Genomic DNA, 18,359 nt, shown 5'->3' on the forward strand with positions numbered 1-18,359 from the left:
TTCGAGAGTGAGTGTTTGATTGGAAGAGAAGTAATCGACAACCCCTGATCACACACGAGGTACAATCTCTCTAACCCGAGCAAAAACCTTTTGTGAAATTCTGCACTATGGCTTTCCATCATTTTAGGATGTATTAAGCACACAAACGGATACATTTAACAGTGAGACCGGCTTTAGTACAGTTCTTTTGTGTATTTCCGGCAATTACAGACAATCCGATTCTGCACAGAGTCTTCGCATTGAATCGTTTTCTTTCTGCTATTACCCAGGCAGGGGGTTGATTATCTACGTTTTCACTTTTAACAGAGAGAGCCCCCTTATCCAGAACAAACGAGTCTATCTCTCCTCCCCGCCTTCCTAGTGACTGTCTTTGTGCCCTGGTCAGTCCAGCTGATATTTAAACTGGCACCGTCTGAATTTAACTGAATATCTCAAGGAAGGTGAAACGTTAATCTTTCAAAGGCTGCAAAAATAAGGTTCATCTCTGTACTGGAGAGCAGAACCGAATGATGCAATTGGACTCAGGTGCTTCTTATTCTGCAGTATTGATTAGAGCCCAGAGCTTTCTATTTGGCTGCTTTGCTCTCTCTCTTTCTGCAGTGCCTGGTACACACCCTGATTTTCTCCAGAATCCTGCTGACATCATCTAGCATGACACAGCTAAGTACAGTAGAGTGCACTGTCAGAAGGGATGTTGGAGCAGCGCACTCTCAGATGCACATACACGTACACAGAGAGCCAGTACACATTTGTGCGCTCTCTCTCTCTCTCCCCCCCCCCACCTTTTCTCCTCCCCCTCCCCCCAGCTCCGGTGGAGGATCAGGTGTAGGGATAACCAAACAACACGAGCTGGCTGCTTCGCTTAAATGAACCCACTGCCTTCATTCTGAAAGCCAGTTCGACAATGCCTGGAGATGCAGCAAAAGATGCAGCGAGGCTACACGAGGAGTTCCAGCCGAAGCAAAGGAGCCCAGGTGTGTCGGGGTTGGGAAGAGGATTTAGTCCGTTTTAATTCATGTTTTGTCCTCTCTTTTTCCAGCACGATGGCTGTTTAACGGTTTTAATGTTGCACACTTTTTCCTTTCTCCCCGCCCCCATCTCGATGGAGAAAATGCAATTCTTTTTATTGTGGGGCAGCATGACGGACATTTTCATAACGAGGACGAGCAAATCGTAATTCTGTGAGACCTGCTTTGCAGCTCTTAATGTAGCATTATCCGATATAAAGCAGGGACTGGTAGCATATTCAGACATAACGATCTACTTTTTTATAACTAAAACTAAATCTCTATCAGCATCCATGATTAGATATTGCCCTGCACTGGTGTTGATTTAAATATTGAAGCTGGTAAGTGGTGTCAGATTATATAACGTAGCTGCTTAGCTTATAAGTGCACTGAAGGGTGCATTTTCTACACCAGTGTTTGTATTGAAGACTAATGGAACTTAAGGCGGATTACTGACCTTGGTCCCTAACTAAACGAAGTGCTGTTATTGTTATCACCTAACGGAGTCCTGATGAAATCAAGATGTAACAGTGAGGTTCTTTCAGCCGAACAGGACTGTTAGTGAAAATGCATTAGCTAAATTCTGAACGACTGAACCCATTCCCAACTTGATTGTTTGGAGCTGCAGTATTCTTCCCTCTGGGCCATTAGATTCTGAATTCCAACTCCATTCTTGAGATTTGAGTGCACTGCCTAGGCTGATACTTCTGTGCAGCACTGGGGAAGCATTACACTGTCTAAGGTGCTGTCCTTTGGGTGAAGCATGAAACTGAGCAAGGTCTAGGCCCAAAACGTGAGCCTTCCTGCTCCTCTGCGTCTTGGCCTGCTGTGTTCATCCAGCTCTACACCTTGTTATCTCAGCATCTGCTGTTCCTGTTATCTCTCTCCATCTGATCTATCTAGTCCACGTAAAAGACCCTGCAGCTCACTTTCGGGGGACGGGGGAATTCCTCTTGTGTCCTGACCAACAATGTATTTTCTCTTCCATCATCTCCAAAACAGAAATCCTTGTCTCTTTCTTAGTATGATTTGTTGAATCTTGCCACGCACAAAACATTGCTACAATGCAACCATTTTTACTTTAAAAGATTTCATTGGCTGTAAGACAACTTTGGGATGCCCTTGATCTGGGAGATACTATATAAATGTAAGCTTATATCTTTTTAGTAGTTAGGAAAACAAAATGGACTGTGGAATAAAGCAAACAACTGCAGATGCTGGAGAAACTCTGCAGTTTGGGAAGCATCTGTGGAGGGAAAAATTGAGTTAGTGTCACCGGACTCAAAAGTAGTCAGAAGTCTACGATAGAGTTTGGTTGTTAATGATTGATCAACTAACATTTCATGCAGTCGGAAACATTGCCTTTGGATTGGTGAATGTGAGTTTGAGCTTTACACGGGACACAATCTAATTGATGTAGTGGCAGAGTACTGAAGCCAGCTAAAATGGATGTCTGGCATTTATTCCATTATGCTGTGGTTAGGGCAGTTCAAGTGCATATCCATGTTTGAGGGTTTCTGCTTCCACCACCTTTTCAAGCAATGAGTTCCTGATTCCTGCTAAATTCTGTGTGGAGGGGTTTGGGTGGGGAATGTTTTTAATTTCTCTGATTCTGTCACCACAAATTCAAACCCAACTCTCGGCATTTGTTCTGCAAATTCTCTTCTTGTTGTTTCCACTGAGCTGAACTTTCCTTCTAATTTACAAGTTTGTTTAGAACTCAGATATAACTATTTTTATTCTGTTACAAAGCCCTTCCTGTTTGAGATACTGGCATCATCCTGTGCAATGACAAGATGCCAAATTGTTTGAAGGCCAGAAGTCTTAAGGCCTCAGCATCTCTTCTGTTTCATCAGTTTTGTTCATGGAGTGGGTATTCTGGATAAATATTACCCCCAACCTCACCCTCACCCTCCCACTTCTGCTTTTCAACCTAGGCCTGCCAATTCATCCTGCTGACCCAGTAGTACAGAAACATCCTGTGGATTGCTTAAGTCTGTTGATAACTATCTGAGCTCTATAACTTTGCCCAAAACATTTAATCCTCATCATTCTGAGAAAATGATCTGACACTGTTGTTTTTGAAAGGAAAGATCCCACAACTACCCAAGTCATATGTCTTGGAAATAGACCCTTTGGTCCAACTAGTTTATGCAAAGTGTAATCCCAAACTAAACTAGTACCACCTGCCTGCTCCTGGCCCATATCCCTCCAAGCCTTTTCTTTTCATGTCCTTATCCAAATGTTGTAACTGTGCCAACATCCACCACTACTTCAGGATGTTCATGCCACATACGAACCACCCTTTGTGCATGTAGAGATGGGGGAAACGAAATTTACCCCACACTGTCTGTTCATCCAGTAGTTCCCTTTTGAAGGGCTGTCCTTGTGAAGTCAAACAAATCTGTGTGTAGGATTCAGAAAATGTGATTAGCGATATTAGGTTTGTCAACAGTGATATGTTTAGGGAGCAATGTTGACCAACACACCCTCCTCTTCAAACAGTGCAGAATAACACTGTTTGGAGTTAGGGTAGAAGCAGTGAATCTGAAGAATGCTGGCAGGCTACAGTGTAACTGATTCCTCAGAAACTGCTTGCACAGAAAAACCTTTTGGAGGTGATGCATCACTCCATGATGATATCACAATTCTACAAGTTAGTTGCCTCCATCTGAGCATCAAAAAGACCAATGTCTGTCTAGCTTGCCTTCTACCAACCTGGTGATTGCATGATATAACAATAATAAAATTATTAACTAACTGTAGCAATTAAATTTCATCCAATAGTATCCAACAGGACAAAACATCGTAAGAAAAATTCTAGAAGGGGAGAGCTTTGAGACCAGGAAGTCTGAAGTTAGTTGGTCATTTTATCCCTTACTATATGCCATTGTCTCAGATTACTCAGGTGCTGTTTAGTTGCATTTTAATGAATCATTGTTGTTGCTTCCACTGTTTCTTGTATGGGATTATTCCATAAATCCAGTACTTGCTCATTTGTGTTGGCTTCATTAGGACAGAGTTGAGGTACTAAAGCTTACAAACCTGACACTGATGGGGATGTTGGAAGTTGTCAATTTAATGGTATTACCTTAAGTAGATTTTTGTCTCCTCTCCTGCCCTCAGCTGAATGGAACACCTGGCAAGCAGCCAGAAGGGATTGGAAACTAGTAAAATGGAGTGTCTTTGGCAGTGAGCAAGTCGAGGGAAGACAGATGAGGCCGCAATGTAACCCGTTCGTAAGATTGAAGCATCACTGACAAGGCTAGTGCTTGTTGTCCATTCTTAATTACCTTTTAAGGTGCTGAGAATCCGCCGTGTTGAATTACCACATGCCCTGTGACACCAGGATAACATCACAATACTGTTAACGGAAGGAGTTTAGTGACAAGGGAATTATTGGATCGACTTCCATATTAGGGTGGTGTGTGGCTTGGAGAGGAACTTGAAGGTATTCTCTTATGCCCTTGGACATTGGTAAAGTTCATCGATTTGTAAGAACCTTGGTAAATTGCTATAGTGCTTATAGATATTACATATTGCTGCCACCGTGCTCTGGAGGTGAAGGGAGAGAATCCTTAACGTGGATAAGGGTGCTGATCGAGTCAGCTTTGGGTCAGACTTTTGAGGTTTAGAGCTGCGGTTTAGAGCTACAGTTGTCAGGCAGGTGGAGACTGTTACGTCACACTTCTGATTTGCGCCTTTCAGATATTAAACAATTTGAGAGAAGTCAGGAGGTGGGTTATTCCACCATAGAACTCTGAGCGTCTGACCTGTTCTCATAGCCGCAGTACTTATTTGGCTGGTTTAGTTCAATTTCTGGGCCTTGTTGGAGGATTCAGAGATGCTAATGGCACTGAATATCTGTGGTTGTGATGTGCGGGCAGGGAAAGGTTAGAATCTTTGGAGATGTACATCTGGCACACTTTTGGCACAGATGTTATTTGCTACTTCTCTGCTCAAGCCTGAATGTTGCCCATGTAGGCACATAGTTCTTCAACTTCTCCAGGGTTGTGGTTGATACGAACATCGTGTAGTCCATCAACCATTCTTCTGTTTCTGATCGAACGGTGGACAGAAGCTGATTGAAGCAATTGAGGATGGCTGGTTCTAGAATTCTACACTGAAAAACTCGAGCTGCAAAGTTCTAGGGCTTGTATGACAGACCTTTGTACAGCCACAATCACCTTTCCATGTGCGAGATAAGACTCTAGCCAATGGAGAATTTCTCATGGGCTTCAGTTTTGCTTGTCAAATGTTACTTTGAGGGAAGTCACACTGACTTAGATTGGGTCCTGGAATGAGAGGCTTGTCTTGTGATGAAAGACTGCTCTCTGGAATGAGGACTGGGAGGTGATCTCATTCTGACATAGTCAGAGGTCTTGATGAGTCGTGAATTCAGGATAGCAGCTGACTGAACGTAAATGGAAACAAGGAGAAATTGAACTAACAGGAGGGAAAAAAAAATTACAACAAGCATCTCTACAAATGCTACCAATCCTTTGGAGTTTTCTCCAACATTTTTCTGTTTGTGTTTCAGCTTTCCAAAGCCAGCAGTTCTTTGCAAAGAAAAGGCCCCTTTAGAATTCTGAAAAGAGAGGTCTGGAGAAAACAGCCTCATTGCAGGAGGCCAAAATTGTGATCAGAGGTAGTGGGAACTGCAGATGCTGGAGAATCCAAGATAACAAAACGTGGAGCTGGATGAACACAGCAGGCCAAGCAGCATCTCAGGAGCGCAAAAGCTGACGTTTTGGGCCTAGACCCTTCTTCTAATGGGCCCGAAACGTCACTTTTGTGGTCCTGAGATGCTGCTTGGCCTGCTGTGCTCGTCCAGCTTCACACTTTGCCATTTCCATCGCCTCCTGCAATGATAACAAAAAAAAAACGCTTTGAATTTTCCAGGCTGCACGGTGGCTCAGTGGCTAGCACTGCTGCCTCACAGCGCTAGGGGCACATGTTTAATACCACCCTTGGGCAACTGTCCGTGTGGAGTTTGCACGTTCTCCCTGCATCTGGGCAGGTTTCCTCCCACAGTCCGAGGATATTTAGATTAGGTGGATTGGCCATGTTAAATTGTCTGTAGTGTCCAGGGATGTGCATGTCTGGTGGATTAGCCATGGGAAATGCTAGGTTACAGGGGTAGTATAGCTGGGTGAATCTGGGTAGAATGCTGTCTGGAGAGTCAGTGTGGACTTGTTGGACCAAATGGCCTGTTTTCACATTGAATTCAATGAATATAGGGACAGGTGGAATGGAAGGTAATGTTGATGGGAACATTTTCATGGTTCTGTTGGGGATAGGAAGGGCTGAGAGCATAAATCCATGAAATAGAGTGGACTCCACCATGAAGGGAGCATTCCTCAGTTGAGGAAAGAGGAAAAACATGTCAGAAGCAGTAGTTAAAAAAAAAATACATTTCTTGCAAACGGATGGAGAAATTGGGAGGATGGAGTGGAGTTTTTGCAGGATGTGGGATGTGAAGAAGTGCATCAAGTTACATATGGGAGTCTTATTGGTTGTTATCTTGCTCCCAGAAATGGAGACAGAAAAGGAAGGGGAGAGAAGATCAGAAATGGACATGTGAAAGAAGACAGGAAATTGGAAACCAAAGGGATAAATATTTCCAGTTGAGAACGCAAGCAAGAAATGCCCCGAATAAATAATCCATGTAATAGTGAAGAGATGAGTAAAAGGACCTGAGGAGACCTGGAATAAGGAATATGGATCTCTCAAGAAATTAGGTGTATTTTGGACCCATGCAAATACCCACAGGGAGAACTTTTATGGAGTGGGTGGAATTGAAGGAGAAATTGTTCAGTGTGAGACAAGCTCTGCCAAGAGGAGGAAGGGGATGGTTGTGGATAGAGACGAGTTAGTTCTCTCTTCAAGGAAGAATTAGAGAACCCTCTCTCCCTGATCTGGTAGAGGATGGAAGTGTTTTCTTTTGTGCGTAGGATGAGAGTGTTACTGGCTGGGCCATTATTGCTTTGAGAGGATGGGAGTGAGCCACCTCCAATAGGTGCTGTGGTCACATAATTGTACGATTCCGTTCGGGCAGGAATCACAGGATTTTGATCCAGCGACCAGTGAAGTAACAGTGGCTGATGCAGTTCCATATCTATCTGGTGTGACTTGGAGACCAATGTGCAATTTGTGGCACTCCTATGCAACTTTTCTCCTCGGCACTCAAGATTGTCCAAAGACACAACTGTTGACTGAGGAGCCTTGGTGAGTTGCTGCTGTGACATTTGTACATGGCTCATATTGTGGCTACTGAGTTAGACAGTCAGTGGTGAATGTTGAATGGATTCGAACCAAAAGTGCTGCTTTGGCCCGGATCTTCTGAGTGTTGTTGAAGGTCAAGTGCAGGATATTCCACCACACTCCTGACTTGTGCCTTGCAAATGGTGGACAGACTTTGGGAGGTTAGGTGGTGAGTTACCTGTACCATAGCTCCTAGCCTCTAACCTGTTCTCATAGCCACTGTATTAATGTGGTTGTTCTACTTCAGCTTCAGTATCTCCTAGAATGTTGTTGTTAGAAGATTGAACAGCCTATGACTCTAAGTGGAATGGCACTGAATGTCAAGGTGTAACATAGATTTTTATATTGTTTAGAATGGACGTTGACTGCCTCTGGATCTGTGTCTCTGCTAATGGTGTTGAACATTGTGTAACCATCATAAATGCCCCCACTTCTGATGTGATGTTGGAGGGAAGGTCATTGATTTGAACAGCTAAAGCTGGTTGGACTGAAGACACTCATGCTGTGATAGGTTGGGACTGAGATTATTGACCTCCCAGTACCTGTGTTAGGTAGGTTTCCAATCAGTGGGGAGGACCCACCCCCAAATTCCCATTATCTCTGTCTCTAATTTTACTAGGGCTCTGCCATTCTTGATCAAAAGCTGCCTTGATGCGTCTCTCGTCTCATCTGTGAAGTTCAATTCTTCTGACACCCTTAATGATCCACCAGTCTTCTCTTTCCTAGACCTCTGATTATGCATCAGTGTTGATACTAACACTGCGGTCAGGAGCTGGATAACCCTAGGGGAGAACACACAGCTTCTGGGAGTTGGTTATTGCTACACAAGCACTACTTGATAGCTCTGTTGACAAACCCTTCCTTCCATTAATTTTATTGAGTAAGCCAAGGCACTAATTGACTGGGATGAATTTGTCTTGCTTTTTGTTGGCAGGCTATACCTGGACATTTGTACATTGCAGAGTAGATGCCAGTGTTGTGTCTATTGCTGGAACTGCTAGTTCAGAGCACAAGTCTTCAGTGACACTGCAGAATGTTGTTAGGGCCAATAGTCATGTCCTGTCCAGTGTCTTCAGCTGGTTCTTGGTATAATTTAATATAAGTTGAATGAGTTAATGAATGACCTTTGAGAATCTCAGGAGGAGGCCAAAATAGACTGTTCACTTGGCGCTTACGACCAAAGTTAGTTGGCAGTGCTTCTTCTGGATTGATGTGCTGGACTCGCAGAGAGTGGAGGGTTGGGATATTTGTGGTTCCTTCTCCCTTTTTCTGCTGGGTGGTTTAATTGTCAGCAACCATCCACAAGTGGATTTGGTAGCACTGCAGAGCTTAGGTCTTGTGTTGGTTGTGGATTTCTTATTGCAATCACCTGCTGCTTTTCTTTTGGCATACACGTAGCCAGAGTGTCTCAGCACAGAAACAGACCAGGCATCCCAATTTGATCCAGTCCCATTTACCTCATTCCTCTCAACCCTCCTTATTCATATGCCCATCCAGGTGTCTTTTTAAATGTTGTAATGTACCCATCTCCACCACTTTGTCAGCTTGTCCCATATACACACCACCCTCTGCATGAAAAAGTTACATCTCTCTGGACCTTTTTTTAAAGTTCTTTCCCCCTCTCCCCTTTAAACCTGTGTCCTCTAGTTTTGGACTCCTGTATCCTGGGTGTTTTAAAAAAAAAAGACCCATGGCTATTCAGCCTATCCATGCTCCTCGTGATGTTGTGAACCTCTGATAAGGCCCCCCCCCCCCCTCAGCCGTTGCTCATGGGGAAAGGACTGAGGGTGGGAGTGGAGTGGGGAAGAAGCCCTGCCTATTCATCCTCTCCCTATAGCTGTGGTCACCAGGTTGACAACTCATTGGTAGGAATGCTCTGTGTTGCTCCTGGCTTGCACTCCTGTGCTCTTCTTTGCATGGAGGATTGATGCTCTGCCTTGTTGGTAATGGTAGAGTGTGGGCCATGAGGATTACAGACTTGTGGCTGAACACCATCATACTGCTGCAGATAGTCCATGATGCCTCAGTTTTTAATCGAGAGTCAATTCGGAAATCAAGCCTGTGTTTGCTTGTTCGTGGCACACACCACGATGGAAGATCTCCTCATTTGAGAGGGTAGGAATTTGTCTCCAACAGGGTCATGTAATAGTCACTCTTCAAGATAATGTCTGTGCGATAACAATCTGTGGGAGGCATATTGATGAGGATGGGGTCAAGAAAACGTTTGCTGCTTGTAAAATTATTTTTCAGTGCCTGCCACTGATCCAGTCTAGCAGCTATGTCCTCTTAAGACTTGGCCAGCTCAATAGGTTGTGCCACTGAACCAACCTCTGTTATAGACAGGTGCAAATCTTCCCCCTTGGCAGAGAAATCATGCTCCCAGTCGTTGGATTTATGGTAAGGACAGGAGAGAATGTGAGGAAAAATGTTTGCACTCCGAGGGTGATGGAGTCTGAAGCTCATTATCTACCGTGCTGATGCAGGCAGCAACCCTCTTCATTTTAAGAAGGATTTAGATGTATGCTTGTGATGCCAAGGTACATGAGGTCAAGTACTGGGATATGGAATTAGAAATATTTAGGTTGTTGTTTTTGACTGGCACTGGCTCAGCGGGCTAAAGGGCCTTATGTCCTGTCAACCGCTGACTCCCCTACCCGGAATACACTCTGTGCCCTTGTCACCCTTAGTGCTGCTGCTTAATGTAGGTGTTTACACTTAGCCCAGTGCTGAATCATCAGATGCAGGAATCTGCTGAATGATAATCATAAGAAGATTTACTTGGTGCTGAGAGATTGATCCACCTTGGGAAAGGACAGGGTTCGTGTCAGTGAGGTATTCGCTGCTATGAAGATCTTCAGAGGAGTAGAAAAAAATAGGAAGAAACTGAAGATGAGAAAAGTAGTGGAGGCAGGAGGCAATAAGTTCACTAGTGATGGCTGAAGTGTGGTTCAACCAAGAACAGTGTTTGTGGATTTAGGGAAAGCGATAGAAGTAAATTGTTTGGGGTCAGGGTGTATATAACTTGGGGGGGGTTGGGGATGGGGGGGCGGGGCGCAAGGGCAAAGGAAGAGAAAGATCTCCAGAAGAGTTAAAGTTAATGACAGTCCTGCTTACAATGGTTTGGTGTTCATTAGTATTGGACAACTGACATTTAGCCTTGCCTAGATGGAGATAAGCTGTCCTCTGGTGAGCCTGTCAGCAAGTTTGGTTTTGGCTGTACGTGTTGGACCTGAGAGGATGGAGTAAGGAAAGTTTTTAAGAGTGAATGTGGTGAGCAGAGAATTTGAGATGGCTGAGGAGAATCACCACCTGTTAATGCGAGGCTAGCACAGAGGGCGAAGGGAGATGAGGTAAAAATGCCCACGGCGAAGAAAACATTCCTGCTTAAAGGATTGGATTGAGAAGTAGTGACAGAGGATCTCTGCATCAGGAAGACCTTGAAATTCATCGCGGTGGGCGTGAATGGGTGAAAAACTCGAGTCTTTGCTCAGGGCACATCATTTGGGGTCAGAGACAGGAAGCTGAGTACGGTAATCCCTCAGCAAGAGGCAGATTCAAAGAAGGATTGAGATCTGATGGAAGTGAATAGGAAGAAGAATCCAAAGGGCTGTTTGTATTCGTGGAATGTTGAAGCTTCCTTCACCCTTGAAAGAAGGTCAGTTTGTTTTTAATTTGTTTTAAGCTTTTGAATGAGGTGTAGGATCAAAGGAAACTGGACTAGGGCAGTTTTGATTTAGTTAGTCAGCTGCTGAAGAGAGAAGTTGAGAACATGCATATTGTGGTCCATGACATTGTGTGGATGTTGAGATATAGTGAGCTCAGTGCTTCGAGGAATTACGACACGTCTTGGAATGTCTGTAATTGTGGCTGGAGCTGACATCGGAAAGGTGGGATTCCAACTGAAATCCATGTGGAATAAGGTGCAGCTAAAGGCCAATACTAAGAGAGGAGATGTTACATCAGGGTCTGCGAACAGAACTACATGAGCAAGGGAACGAACTAGGGAAGAGAGACAGATAAGAAGGGGCATGCAAACAAAGACAGGCAGACAAAAAGACCTTCTAGTCAAACTGCCCTGTCCCATATATGAATCAAGTTGTGTGAATAACAATACATACACCCCATCCTAATTAAAACTTAGTTGGCCTGGATGAGTTGTACTGAAGGCTCTTTTTCTGTGCTGTATGACTTTGACTGTAAGCATTGGGCAGGGGGGGAAACAAAAAACACAGGATGGTGTATTGATTGAGGAAGAAAGTTTCAGGAAAGTTCAAGCCATTGTACTTAATGTCATTGGCCCTGACGGTGGATGGGGCTGTAGATAGGACTGGGTTAAGACAGACTTCTGGGAAAGGTGGCCACTAACCTCCGTGAGAATTGGAAGATGAGGAGTGGCCACTTCGTATGGTACTGGACATTAGTGTCTGGCCAAAAAATTGTTTTGAAGCAACAGCAATGCTTCAGAGAGGGTATCGTGGTGCCTGGGTGTTTATGGTGTTGGACAGTTGAGGTTGAGCGTTCAAATTCTGCGATAGCAAAGCTGAAAACAAATTTGGTGTTTTGGTTGCTTGTAGGCTGACAATTTTAATTAATTCATGGGATAAGCCTGTTGCTGGTGGACCATCACTTATTACCCATCCATTGGTCCCCTTGAGAAGGTACTAGGAGCTGCCCCCGTGATCCATTGCAGTCATCTCCTGTAGGTACTTTTACGGTGGCATTCAGACAGGAGTTGCAGCATTTTTGACTCTGCAACACCTGGAGGAGTGGTGATATATTTCCAAGTTGTGACGGTGTGTGCCATGGAAAGGAGCTTGCAAGTGATGTTTCCATGTATCAGCTGCTCCTGTTGTCCTATAAGTTAGTGGTCATGGGTTTGGAACTTGCTGTAGAAGGAATCTTACAGCGTGTCTAGTAGATATTACATACTAGGGCTACTGAGCTTCAGTAGGGAATGGGTGTTTATGGATGTGGTGACGATCAAGTAGGCGGCCTTATCCTGAATGGTGTCAAGCTTCTTGGTGTTGTAGGAGGTAAGCAACAGCTTGTGGGGGTGGGGGGAATAAACGACTAATGGTGACTCTTTGGACTGGATGCCCTGTTTCTGTGTCAGAACGTATAATAATTCTGTAACTTCCAACTGTGTTACCTGGATAGTAAGCAGGTGGAGAAATCCTGGCTGGCTTTTCTTTTCTTTCACTACCTGTGCTAGGGCCAGGTGATTTTTTTTTTTTCCCTCTCCTCCTTCCTCCTCTCTCCACCCCCCCCCCCCAAAAAAAAACCAGTGCCTTGGCAGATATCAGCCCCTCGGCCAAGACAGCAATAGAATCCAGGGTCCTCCATGAGCAGTAGTCATTACAGATTATATATGCTTCACCCAATTGACACACAGTAAAGCTTCAGGATTTCTCACCTTTTATTTTGTCAATTACTTGCCCTTGAGCTGTTAGTCCTCCTTGATATGGGAGTTTTGGGGCCCTAGCTACTGCTGGGGACATCTTGCATTTATCTGAAAAATGAGATTTTTTTTTGTTCTCAATCTTTAGTCAGGAGGTTTCCACAATGTAAACTCAGTGACAGTAGCACTGTGGGTGAAGTTTAATTCATTTCAATGTGTCTTTTGAGAAACTTGATGTCATATTTTACATTTTAGAGTCTTCACTTGGTGCTGGAAGGATTTTGTTGTTTTTTTTCCCCTGTGGTATTGACATAGGTCGGGTTCAGCTTATGCAGTATTAACTCCCCAAAGATACACAGTCCTTTTAGATTGTTGAGTAGGATGATGAAATAGGACCTCCAAATGGAACAATCATCAACCTGCTTACTTAGGATGGCTTTAAGTCCATATCGTGGGTCCTTGTTTCTGCTGTCGGTAAGCAACAATGGGGGGAAAAAAGTCGCTGTGTGTGTGTGTGTGTATGAATTCCTTTTTTAGAAAGGAAAGGCCTACAGTACTCAGGATAGAACGTTTGGTGTGGCATGGACGAGTTGGACCAAAGGGTCTGCTTCCACGCTGTATATCTCCTTGACTTGATGACACAAAGGGTTGGAACAGTGATAAATTTAAGATTTAAATAGGCTCTGCAAATCTCTACCAAGGGAGAAACTGGAGAGTAAAGCTCTGAAATTGCAGTAGTATGCAGTGACGGAAGAAATAATCACTTTTTCACATCTTTTTGGATAGTTGAGCTCTGGGCCAGTGGTCTTCCATCAGGAATGTGTGAAGTGAAATTTCCACCTGGAGTAAAGAGGGAAATGAAGAACGCTGATTGGAGGAAGAAACCTGCATCATGTCACTGGCCTGATGTGTTATAATGGCTATATGAGCCATTATAACGTCATTTGTTGGTCAGTTATATTCTCCCTTTCCCACACCTTTCTCTCATCAGATACTGACCTCATGGTGGGCAATAAATGATGGCTAGCCAGTGACAACCACATCCTATGAATGAATTATAAAAAAGAAAAACGTAGGAAGGCAAGATGACCACAAGAATTTGCAAGTTGAGTAAGTGAGCAAAAAAAAATGGCAGATGGAATTTCATACAGGAAAGTGATATCATGCGCCTTCTTGAGGAAGATTCAGAAGGCAGACCGTTACTCAAAACAATACAGCAAAAACGAAAGGAACGCCAACACGTCAGGTAGGCAAATGGAATTTTTATTGTTGGTAGGCAGGGTGGGAGTTTAAGTAAGGGAAGTCTTAGTAAAACTGCACAGGATGTTGGTGCAGCCACAACTGGAGTACAGTCTGTGTCTTCACATTTGAGACAGAATATACTGGCATTAGACTAAGTTTCAGAAGAGTTTCACTATGCTGATTAGTGGGATGTAAAGATTGATTTTTTGTTTTCAAGAATGGATGAACCGGTTGGGCCTGCTAGTGTTTAGAAGAATTGAGGAGTGGTCTAATTGAAGCAGACACCATTCTGAGGTGGCTTGACAAAGTAGATGCTGAGAAGAGGTTTCTACTGGTGGGGAGTATTGAATGACATTGGGAGACATTAGATGCAGGATAAAAAGACACTCCTTTTAAAACTGAGATGTGAAGTAATTTCCTCATGCAGAGAGTAATGAATATCTGGAGTTCTATATGCCTGAGGCTAAGTTACTGAAATTATTTAAAGAGAAATAGATTTTTAAAATATTCAAATGTTGAGGACTGAGGAATTGGCATGGAAGAGTTGAGGCCTTGGACAGATCAGCTGTAATCTTATTGAATGGTGGAGAGAGTTTGAGTGATAAATGCCCTGCTCTTTCTATTTCATTTGTTTTTATAATCTCCAGAAATAGTTATCTCAGGATTACTCAACATGTCACATGTTGGCAAATTCAGGAATGGGGGATTAGACTGACTGAGCCTGAAGGGATGGTGTAGGGTGGAAAGATTTTAGGTTCATGAGGTATCCAGATTGATTCTGATTCTGGGGAAGGTGAGGCACCTCGGGAGGATTGAGATGAGTATCATCATAGGAGCATTAGTTAGTACGATGGGTAGGGATTTAATCTAGAGTGGCATCTGGATAGGAACCTGAAAGGGTGGAGGCAAATGTGAGTGAAACCAAGATGGAAACTGATGATAGAAAGGTGGAAGAAAAATGTGAAATTGTATAAAATAAGAACAAGGAGCAGAAATAGCCAGAGATAATGGGAACTGCAGATGCTGGAGAATCCAAGATAACAAAGTGTGGAGCTGGATGAACACAGCAGGCCAAGCAGCATCTCAGGAGCTCCTGAGATGCTGCTTGGCCTGCTGTGTTCATCCAGCCTCACATTTTATTAGCAGAAATAGGCAGCTCATCTCCAAGAGCCTACTCTCTGCCTTTTTATGGCTAATCTCATCTTGGCAACAACTCCACTTCCCTGCCCACTTGCCTTTACTCAATAAAGCAGAGGAAATCAAGGCACAGAGGTGTATCAAAAAATAGGCATGTTAAAATGTCAAAGAGACAAGTCTACAGGCACTGTATCTGAACGCAAGATGCATTTGCAATAAGACAGACTAATTTACAGCTCAAATAGTCGTACCTGGGCGTGATACAATTGCAATTGTGGAGACGTGGTGAGATGATCAAGGCTAGAAACCGAACATCCAAAGTTAATCAATTGTCCACAATGACAGGCAAAATGGAAGAGAAGGCATTGGCAGAAGAAATCTGTGAGATTGTGAGAAAGGACATTGGGACAGAAAACTTAGATGTAGAATCAGTCTGGGTGAAGCTGAGACGGAATGGAAAATTAGTTTGAGCTACCCTTCGGCCTCCAACCAGTCATGGTGAGATAGAGATGGCATTAAACCTGAAATTAGGCATCCATACTGCAGCACCCTTGTTTGCATGATTTTAACTTGCATATGAACTAATGACCACGAGTGGTAATATTGAGAAGTCACACAGCACCAGGTTATAGATAACATTGTGAATGAATACCTGGAGTGTATACAAGGTGGACTTTTAGACTAGTACATTTTGAGGCACAAACATTGGGGCAGGAAATGCAAGATTTGATTTTTATGTAACAAAAGGAGTTAATTTTGTTTGAGGCCCAAGTGAATTGGGGCAGGCAGATTGGGGTGGCACAGTGGCTCAGTGGTTAGCACTGCAGCTTCACAGCACCAGGGACCCGGGTTTGATTCCAGCCTCAGGCGACTGTCTCTGTGTGGAGTTTGCACATTCTCCATGTGTCTGTGTGGGTTTCCAACCACAGTCCAAAGATGTGCAGGCTAGGTGGATCAGCCATGCTAAACTGCCCGTAGTGTTCAGGGGTGTGTGGGTTATAGGGGTATGGGCCTGGGTGGGATGCTTCAAGGGGCAGTGTGGACTTTTTGGGTCAAAGGGCCTGTTTCTACACTGTAGGGAATCTAATCAATCCAGTCTGGATCAAGGATCATAGTGTCAGCGTGTGTGGTAGGCCACTTCATACCAGGATGAGAAGAACGTAGTTCTCTTGGAGGGTAGTGAACCTGTGGCATCTTGTGCAGATGCGGCCACTGAATATACCTAAAGAAATAGATTTCTAGGAACCTGAAGGTGTCAAGGAAGTGGGAGAGATTAGGAGTATGGAGTTGTTCAAGGATCAACATATATGATTTCTTGAATGGCAAAGCATCTAAATGGACCACACAGGCTATTGATGACTATTTATATGTCTCCTCCTGTTGTTGTCAAGCTACAGAGGGAACCAGGTATTCTAATGAGTCTCTAAAAGTTAATATATAGTTACAATCAGTAATCAAGAATGTGTATGGAATTTTATTCCTTTATAATGAGAAATTGACTTAAAAATAAACGTGTTCTGCTTTAGAAGGCACTTTGGGACCACATCTCAAATACAGTGTACGGTATTGGTCTCCTTTGAATGCATTGGAAGAGGTTTACTGGAATAAGTGATTTGTGTTGAGGAAATATTGGACAGGCTGGGCTTGTTCCCACTGGGGATGAGATGAATGAGGGTTGACTTAATTGAAGAATATAAGATCCTGCAAAACATTGATGCAGTGGACAGGGACAAGATGGTCCCCCTCGCAGATGAATCCAGAACTGGGGACATTCTCTTTTTTTTCTTTAAAAGTAGAGGTCACCCTTTCTATGACAGAGGAATATTTCCCTCTCACCAAGTTGAGACTCTCTGGAAACCCTGTTCCACAGAAAGCAGTGGTGTTGGTGCTGGGGGATTATTGAATATTTTTATGATAGAAGTCAATAGATTCTTGCTGCACAAAGGAATCGATGGTTATTGGAAGTAGATGGGAAATTCAAATACAGCCAGTTCAGTCGTGGTCTTGCTGAATTGCAGAGTGAGCCAGAGGGACAGATAGGCCTACTTCTCAGAAATTCTGTTTGCACATCCAAAGCCAATTATCTGCTCATGTTCACATTTTTGTTTGTATGAACTTGTGTGAAAATAGGTTGCTGGAAGTCCTATGTTTGTAAAAGTACTACATTAACTTTAACTCTAAAGCACTTTCGAATGTCCTGGGGTCAAGAAAGAGACATTATGTAAATTCACGTTTTTCTCTTTTCTTTTTTCTGCGCTCTAGGTTTCTATGGAAGAAAATGTTCCTATGTTTTCAGCAAAGTGGCCTTTTGCCTCAGGCTGTTCTTGCCTTTAGTAATCATGGACAGGAATAGCGTGGAGACTGAGCCAGTAATTGGGTTAAAAGCTTTTCCAGTCTGAGTGCAGCAGGAAAGCATAATGCTCTTCATTTAATCAATAAAAAGGTTTTCTATTTGGGCTTTGAGGCTTCAGATGCCAAACTTTGCTTTTCTCCATTTAATATAAGCAAAATTATTCCATTGGCGCATGTGTGCGTGTGTCTCAGGGTCAGCTGCTATACCTAAAAGAGACCCGTTCACTCCCATCCTGGTCATTGTATATGTGTGCAGAACACATGGAGTAAAAGGAAATGATTGTGTGGTTTTTTTAAACACACTTCTACTGTACGATCCTTATGTATCTCCATTTAGCTCCTGCACATTACAGTACACCAGTGGGAAAAGGCAGAATGTTCTGCTTGGTATGAGTTGGGTACATTTTATGATCTCTTGTATGCATCGGTTTTGAAAACACACAGGATGGGTGTAATTATTGTGAATGTTTGTTTGTTTAGTTTACATTTTGTTATTCTGAACTGTGTCCTGACTGAAGGCTGCAGAAATGCCGCAGGCCAGTGACGCAGCCTAACTCCTCCTAACAATCTCTCTCATTCCAATTCAGTGGGGATTCCACTGGTCTTCCTTCGACTTCAGGCCTTTGTTTTGTTCCCATGGATATGCAGGCAAATGACATAGATCAAGCTATAACAGCTGAAGACTGGGAGCTCTTGTTGTTATAGTGAATGTTCCAGAATGTTCTTTGGGCAAGAGCGCTGAGAGCTAATTAAATCCCTGAGTGATGGCCAAGTGCTTTTTAATGAGATAGGAACAGAAACACATGCTGAACCAACACACTTGAGCTGTCCAGTGTGCTTGCGGCAAGTTTTACAGCTGGTTCTTAGCTTTTGGTTGTTAGGCAGATTCCCGCGTCGGATCATCCCTCATCCCTCATCCTTTTTGTCCCACAATGACATAGACTTACCATCTTTGACCA

The 18,359-nt window shown here is 43.5% G+C and overlaps 1 protein-coding gene across 1 annotated transcript in view; it reads left to right on the forward strand.

Annotated features, from left to right (window-relative positions):
- The first annotated feature begins 675 nt into the window (after positions 1-675).
- The window catches only part of LOC125451648 (uncharacterized), a 69,606-nt gene continuing 51,922 nt past the window's right edge, over positions 676-18,359 (forward strand). The window contains exon 1 of the mRNA XM_048529053.2: positions 676-974. Coding sequence (XP_048385010.2) covers positions 905-974 — 70 coding nt within the window. The 5' untranslated portion in view covers positions 676-904. The remainder of the gene's footprint in view (positions 975-18,359) is intronic.

Source organism: Stegostoma tigrinum, chromosome 5, assembly GCF_030684315.1.
Source record: "Stegostoma tigrinum isolate sSteTig4 chromosome 5, sSteTig4.hap1, whole genome shotgun sequence".
Classification (NCBI taxonomy): Eukaryota; Metazoa; Chordata; class Chondrichthyes; order Orectolobiformes; family Stegostomatidae; genus Stegostoma; species Stegostoma tigrinum.